Source organism: Neophocaena asiaeorientalis, unplaced genomic scaffold (genome assembly GCF_003031525.2).
Source record: "Neophocaena asiaeorientalis asiaeorientalis breed wild unplaced genomic scaffold, Neophocaena_asiaeorientalis_V1.1 scaffold220, whole genome shotgun sequence".
Taxonomy (NCBI): domain Eukaryota; kingdom Metazoa; phylum Chordata; class Mammalia; order Artiodactyla; family Phocoenidae; genus Neophocaena; species Neophocaena asiaeorientalis.
Window position 1 is genome coordinate 2,098,874 of NW_020174042.1, and position 7,994 is coordinate 2,106,867.

General features: G+C 54.8%; 1 protein-coding gene across 1 annotated transcript in view; it reads right to left on the reverse strand.

Annotated features, from left to right (window-relative positions):
• Window positions 1–3,579: 3,579 nt before the first annotated feature.
• The window catches only part of AQP7 (aquaporin 7), a 14,622-nt gene continuing 10,207 nt past the window's right edge, over window positions 3,580–7,994 (reverse strand). Inside the window, 6 exon segments of the mRNA XM_024753791.1 lie at window positions 3,580–4,265; window positions 4,268–4,476; window positions 4,830–5,047; window positions 5,280–5,398; window positions 5,608–5,745; window positions 6,154–6,277. Of these exon segments, the coding sequence (XP_024609559.1) occupies window positions 4,228–4,265; window positions 4,268–4,476; window positions 4,830–5,047; window positions 5,280–5,398; window positions 5,608–5,745; window positions 6,154–6,277 (846 nt within the window). The 3' untranslated portion in view covers window positions 3,580–4,227.

The following is a 7,994-nucleotide window of genomic DNA, read 5'->3' on the forward strand; positions in this document are numbered from 1 at the left end:
GCACCTCCCTCTCTCCTCCAGAGACCTCCCTCACCTCTGCCCCAAGCCTTGGCCTCACCTCTCCACAGGCTTGGTCTGGGTTCACCCTACCCCCCGACATATACACTCCTCTGGCCTTGTCTTCTTCCACTCCACCACTCTTTCCATTCCAGGAATGGTCCTTCCAAGCTCGAACCTCAGGTTCCTTGCACTGGCTATTCCCTCAGTGTGGCATGCTCGTCCCCCACATGTCCACGTGGCTCACTGCCTCACCCCCTTCAGTTCTTTACTCATTTACCTCCTCAGCCCTCCAGTCTTCACTCCCACACACAATTCCTATCCTCGTTTCCCGCTTTTCCTGCTTAGTGTGTATCACAAACACACCACATGTTTTGCACAGAATGTCAGCTCCCTGAGAACAAGGACATTTTCCATCTTAATTGTGCCTACATCCTCGGCTCTGGAACGGTGTCTGGCACGTTTGTAGGCTGTCAACCTAAGTCTGCCAAGAGAACAAAAGGGGTGTGTGCCCTGTGCACAGAAGTGCTCTGTGACCAGGGTCAGAGTTCATCTGAGCCTGACACTGGGATCAGCGTCTGCAGGAGGTTATGGGCAATGGGCCTAGTATAGATCTGTAGCAGAGCAGTGGACAGTAGGAAGGGTTCTGGACAGACCCCCGCCTGGCTGGCCTGCCTCCAAAGCCACCTCCCGGGAACATGAGGATGCCAGAAGGCTGAAATGGTCAGTGGGACAGAGGAGGGTAGGAACCAGAACCCTGGGGCCTGTATATGCCCCTCCCATCTGTGACTGAGGCCTTAGGGTCACACTGCTCTGGAACACCAGGAATGAGAGTGGCCACCCACCCTGTGTTCACAGGGTCACTGAGGCTGAGAGGGGAAAAGACCCAAGGTCACGGAGGGAGGCAGCTGACTGGCATTTCCAGCTGTGGGCCCCTCCCTAGCGACTCCCAGCCCTGGTTCCCTGGCTCAGCTCCTCCCACCGTGGGATGTCAGACACACTCAAGTCTCTCCTTCCTCCCTGCACCCCCAGCCCCCTAATCTCAGTGGGTCCCATACCTGTCACTCTTCCCACCACCTGTTTTCATGCTATTGCTATTTCTTCATCTTTTAGAATACATGATACCGGGCTTCCCTGGTGGCACAGTGGTTGGGAGTCCGCCTGCCGATGCGGGGGACACGGGATCGTGCCCCGGTCCGGGAGGATCCCACGTGCCGCGGAGCGGCTGGGCCCGTGAGCCATGGCTGCTGGGCCTGTGCGTCCGGAGCCTCTGCTCCTCAGCGGAGGAGGCCACAACAGTGAGAGGCCCGCGCACCGTAAAAAAAAAAAAAAAAAAAAAAATGTATAGAATACATGATACCTACGAATTAATATATATCACAGTTATATGTTATAAGCACAATCACATAATAAACCCAAAAATTTACCCCAACTCCAGAACTAGGAAATTATTAATAGCTTGCCCCCATGCTCCTCCCCATCTTATCAGCCATCTCTGTCTCCATGGAGGAAGCATCCCTTCTTTTTTTTTTTTTAAGTAGTTTTATCACATACGTACACCCAAAGAACATATTCCTTTTTGGTTGTTTTTGTTTATTTTTTTTTTTACTATTTATTTGGTTGTGCCAGGTCTTAGTTGCAGCAGGCAGGCTCCGTAGATGCAGCTCACCAGCTCCTTAGTTGCAGCAAGCATGTGGGATCTAGTTCCCTGAACAGGGATCAAACCCGGGCCCCCTGCATTGGGAGTGCAGAGTCTTATCCACTGCGCCACCAGGGAAGTCCCATTTTTTTGCTTGTTTTTTTAATGGTATAAGGTGTCGTACTCCCTCGCTCTTTATGCCTCCAAACTTTCCCCGTGTTGTTGCAGGTAGCTGTTGTGCCTTAGTTTTCACTGATGTATCGTATTGCACTATATGTGACTAGACTGCAATGTATCTGTTCCTCTGTTGATGGACATCTGGGATGTTTCCAGTGTCCCCTGACCACCCAGCTTGTGCCCCTCATCAACCAAACCTCTTGAGAGGCCCACTCCACCTCACAGCTGCCTCTTGGCTGTGCTCCCAGGACCCTGTTCACTGACCCTTCTTTCACCCTTCCTCGGCCCCAGCTATATCCACACAACCACAGTTTCCCCAATCTCTGCTTCAACTCTCTTCTGAGCTCCAGACCACACAAAAAGCATAATGGTTTATTGAGCACTTACTCTGTGCCAAGCACCATCCTCAGCATTGTACATACTTTATTTCACTGAATATTCACATCAACACAAATGGCAGGTAATATTATTAGACCCATTTTACAAATGAGAAAACCGAGGCCCAGAGAGGCTGAGTAACTTGCCCAAGACTACACACCTTGTTTTTTTTTTGTTTTTGTTTTTTTTGCGGTACGCAGGCCTCTCACTGTTGTGGCCTCTCCCGTTGCGGAGCACAGGCTCCGGACACGCAGGCTCAGCAGCCATGGCTTACGGGCCCAGCCACTCCGCGGCATGTGGGATCTTCCCGGACCGGGGCACAAACCTGTGTCCCCTGCATCAGCAGGCGGACTCTCAACCACTGCGCCACCAGGGAAGCCCAAGCCTACACACCTCTTGCCCAAGTCCGATAGGCACCTCAAAGTCAATGTGTCCATGATATAACTTACCATCTTCCTCTTCAAACCAGTTCCTCTCCCACGCCCCACGCTCAGTGGGGACATCTTCAACACCCGGGCCCAAGCCAGAAACTGGAAGTGAGCCCTGGCCCCCGCCTCTTCCTCACCCACTCCTTCCTCCAGTCCAAGCCCAGGTTCTGCAGGTTTTACCTCCTTGGTATTAGGTGAATCCCTTCTCTCCGCCCACCAGCGCTGACCTGTTAGCTGCCCTGCCACTCCTCTGGAGCAGCCTCACACCACACTCCCTTGCAGGCCCCAGTCTCCCTGTTTTCCAGCATCCTGCACCCTGCAGCTCAGGTGGGTTTTCTAAACCTCATCTCGCCATGCCCACACTTCCAGAAGAAAGCTCAGCCTCCTCTGCCCGCTGTCTCTTCCTACCTTAAAGTGTGGCAGCCAGCCCCAGGAAGGACACCCCCCCCACCCCCATTCTGCTCTGTCTCCTCCTGAGGCTGGCCTACGAGCCCCCTCTTCACCACTTAGCTCCTTCCTTGTGATTGCCTGTCCCCAGTAGGTGCTGCCCCCCTCAAAGGCAGAGACCCAGCCTCATCCTCAGGGCCTGCACCCAGGAGGAGCTCCATGATTGTTGGAAGGCTAAATGCACGAGCAGTGACAGGAGCCATGGGTGATGCTGCCTTCCGAGTCCCAGAACACAGATGATTCCACTGGGCCCCGGGGTCAGTGGACTCTGGCTGCCCCACCGCCACCCAACCTCTACACCTGTCCCCCTGCACCCTACGAGACCATTTCCTGTGCCCTTTGGAAGGATTTTCCTCTCCACATCTTCCTTTCCAACTCTGGAGCTCCTTCCTGTGGGAGAGCTCTGGCCTAGGAAGAAGGAAGAGGAGCCTAGTCTCTTACCTCCTTTCAGTCTTCATCAGGCATTTTCAAGGGTGGGGGAGACTTTACTCCCATGGGAGAAAAAATGGATCCTTGGAAGGGAGAGATTTTTTTAATCTTTTTTTTGTATAAAGCAAAGATATGTGTACAGTACATAAACAGATATACAGTGTATCTGTGGTATTTAAAATACTGTGTGATTAAGGAAAAAATGTCTAAAAGGCTCCTTAGGGGGCGATAATGAAAACAAGGTTGAGAACTCTGACCTACACACTTGGGACGTGCCTTGCCTGGTCCGAGAACTGGCCAGAACTGAGGGAGAGTGTAGAGTCCTATCCCAGGGCACTCAAGGTGTATCCAGAACTGACCCCCACCTGCTAGCTGGTGTCCCTTCCCCCAAGCTATCCCCTCCTACCCTGTGCTTGAAAGTCCACTGTTCTGTGTCCAGTGTCCTGTGATCTGATCCTGTTCTTACTGAGGCCACAGGTTGTCCCTTCCACTTTCTTCCCCAGGGGTGACCCAGCTCCCAGAGCCAGAAGGAGTCAGAGGCCTCTCAGCTCTATGCTCAGCCTTGGGCTATGGCATAACCCTGGAGCTCCTGGAAGAATCCAGGAGGGAAGCCCAACCACAGGAGGCACCCAGGAACCGGGGCTGCCACTGTGGGACAAGGCTTTCTTTATTGGGATGGGGATGGGGTCAAAAATAGTCTTACTTAGAGGTGCTCTAGGCAGATGGAGTCACTTAAGGGTGGGACAGGACTGAAGGTCTGTTGTTGGGGACACAGAGACAGGGGTGAGGGAAGAGGTCACGGGTGTGTGAGACGTAGTCTTGGGCAACACAGGTGTTCCGTGGTCTTCATACGTCGAGGGAGTCTCCAGTATCTGGGACTTCTGTTGGATGCTGGAGCCAATGAAGATCAAGTAGATGATGGCACCTAAGTAGGCACCCAGGGGTGGGGCCACCACTGGCACCCACCACCAGTCCTTGGTGCTGCAGGCAAGAGGAAGAGGCCTGCTTAGGGGGCCGATGCCCAGCATGGCACCTGCATCTACCTCAGGCCGAGACAGAGAGTAGGGCCTGAGAGTAGAGGAGAAACCCCACCCTAGCCCGGGAGTTGCCCCTGAGCCTGGGGCACCGATCAGCTTCAGCCTGATTCAGGGACAGAGGCGGGTCTGGGGCAGGGTTGACATTCAGTCCAGGAGCAGGGTCTGGAGGAAAGTCAGGACCCGCTCTTGCCTCCCCAGGCCACTGGGAGCTCTGCAGGATGCTCCCGGGCTACTCCACCCCTCCACATATAGGGAGCCTACAGAAAACTCACAGCAATGGGCTGGACAAGGCAGTACCTGAAGACCTGTGTGCCCCAGCCAGCAATGAAGGTGAAAAAGCGTGGAGGCAGGTCCCGGGAGGGGTTGATGGCATATCCTGTGTTCATGCCCATGGACACTCCAATGATGACAACAAGGATGCCGATCACCAAGGCCTGTGTCCCTTGCAGTGCTGGGTTGTTCCCTTTGTCCGTGATGGCTAAGAGACACAGCTGAAGCATCCCTGTCACTAACACCTGGGGAGCAGACACTGTGGCAGCCGACACCGTGGCAGCCACCTGGGACCCCTAGCCAAGCCATAGGGCCTCAGCAGTGCCCCCAGCCCAAACCCGCTGGCAGAAACATGTCCTGGCACAAGGACAAGTCCCCATCCAGAGTTCTTGTCCTCTTCACCATGAGGGGCTGCCTGCTGGCCCCCTCCTGAGTGGGGGAGGGCTTGAGGAGGGGCACCCACCCTGGACCACTGACCTCATCCAAGAAGCCCCTCCACAAGGTCATGTGGTCAGGAAGGTAGGTGGCAAAAATGTTAGCAGTGGCTGTGGGACCAGTCACTGTCAGACTTCCCCCCGAGTAGTCGATGATGGCGGCTGTGGAAACACAGATTGAGTATAGACCTGCCCGCAGCCAAACCCCACTGCAGCCTCAGAGATGAGGCTGTAGGATGGAGGGCAGGGAGTACCTCCAAGACTTTTCTCTCCCAGACATTTTCACAGGCTAGGACACTCGGTTAGATCAGCCCATATTTCAGGGGAGGAGGCTGAGGCCAGAGATGGACAACCCAGGGCGGGACACTCACTGTAGAAGAGGAGGTAGATGGTGGCAGCAGCCAGGAAGGAACCCAGGAACTGACCCAGAACATACACGGGAAACTTCTTCCAGGACATGCGGCCTAGTGCACAGTTGGTGAAGGTCAAGGCTGCGTTCATATGGGCCCCTGCAGGGAGGGTCAAGTGTGTCGGCGTAGAAACAAACAACAATAATCAGTAATACTGAGAGCAACGACAGCAACAATAATAACGGCTAGCATTCGAGGAGCGTTCTCACTCAGTCCTCAAAAGGACCCGGCGAGGCAGGCACCACCATCTCCATTTAGCCATTACGGAAAGTGAGGGATGGAGAGGTTCAATCGCTTGCCTAAGTTGACCCAGCTAGTAAAAACAAGGGGTCAAGGGGGCTCGTGAAGCGTCTGGGCAGAGGAAAAGGGCTCAGGGTGTTCTCCCTCCAAGCAGCCCGTGAGGGCAAGATGCTGGCTGACTTGGAGAAGGGGACAGCCAGAAGTGGGCAGCAGGAGCCAGCAGGGGACACCTGGCCTTGCCTGTCAGGCGGGGCCCAGCCCACTCACCCGAGATGTTCCCTGCCATGTGCACTCCCATGGTGACTCCGAAGCCAAAACCCAAGTTGACACCGAGGAAGCTCCCCATCTTGTCTCCTAGAACCATGTGGGCCACGGAGCCGAGACCAAACACCTGTGGGAGAGGGCCTCTGAGGAAGCTGCCGGCCCAGGAGCCCCAACCTCAGAGTGGCGCTCGGCCCCTCCCACACTAGGCCTCCCCGGCATTGCCCTTGGGGACCCTCTGCCCGCCCCCCTCCTCCAGAGACTTCCCTCCTCGTGACCTCTCCCCCTTGCCCCTGCCAAGGCTGCTCAGACACGACCAGTGAGAGCTGGGTGAGGGCTGTGCAAGGAGGCAGGGCGGGGCAGTGGAGTGAGGGGCTCTCATGGGCATGTCCAGGTCCCTAGATTCCAGGTGCACCTGAAGGGCCTGGAGGAGGCAGGGCTTCCAAGAGAGCAGGGCTGGTGTGGATTCGATCCCTCAGAGCTTCTCACATTTCAGCCTAGCCTGAGGGGAGTTTCTTCAAGGAATCTCCAAGCCTCACATCTGGACTCTGCCAGGAACCTCCAACCATCAAGAGTCCCACACACTCAGCCCTGGAGCCAGCCTCATTCCCATTGCCCTCGGGCGTCACTCCTGAACTTCTTGCCCATGCCCCAGCACCAGATCTCAGCAGGTGACACGGCCCACTGACCCCCTTCACAGGGAGGTTAGAGACCTAAAAGGAGGCCCTCACTCAACAACACCCACCTGCCCCTATATCCACCTTCCCTTCAGCTCTGGCCCTTGCTCCCACCTCTCTGTCTGCAGAGACCTTCCCCTGGCCTGTATCCTCCACACTACCCTTGAGTGGCTGCCACACGCTCCGGTCTCTTCCTTCCTGAAAGTGAAGCCTCCCGCCTCAGCCTGGCTTCCCTGTCCACCGGTGGACTCCTGGACGCCCCCTCCCATGTCAGTCAGGCTCCAGGAAGGACCCGCTGGCTGGCTCCTTTAACCCTTCCCTTGCCCTCCCTCCTCAGCCTGGCTTCTGCTTCCAACTGTCACTGACATCTGCGCTCTGTCCAAGGGCTCCAGCCTCCACATTGCCCAAAGTTCCCTTCAGGCATCGTCTCACTTGACTGTGCTGACTTTCACCCCCTTAACCACACTGTGCTTCTGGAAAGTACCTCCTCTTTGGCTTCCATGACATCTCCCTCTCCTGGTTATCCTTTTCCCTCTGTAGCCTCCCCCGGTCCACAGTTCCTTCCCACATTCTTCTTCCTTCATCTGCCTCATAAAATACAGATGATCCCAGGGTTCTATCCCTGGCCCTTTTCATATCTCACCCCAGTCACTCCTGCGTTTTCTTACCAGGGCTAGAGCTTCAGATATGCCTGATGCACTAATTCCCAAAACCTCCACCTGGGAGCCAGATCCCTATTTCCAGATACCCACTGGAAGTCTCCGGGGTGCTTCACAAGCATCTCCAGCTCTATTTTGAAAGCTCACCATCTCTCAGAAAATGTGATCTTCATCCCATGTTCCCCCATCCCAGTTGGCCAAGCCAGAAACTTGGATGTCCTCTCCCCCCTCCCCCACACACAATCAACTCAGCTTACATTCTCCCACGTGCCTCAACTAGAGAGCCTGCACACCAGAAACTACAGAGCCCACACGCTCTGGAGCCCCTGCGCCACAGCTAGAGAGAAGCCCGCGCACCACAACTAAGACCCAATGCAGCCCAAAATGTTAATTAATTATTTAAAGAAAAAAAAAAAAAAGACCACATTCAGATGGCACCTCCTCTGAAAAGTCTATGTGTTTTGGATATGTTGTCTTTTTTTTTTTTTTTTTTTTTTTTGTTTTTGGCCAC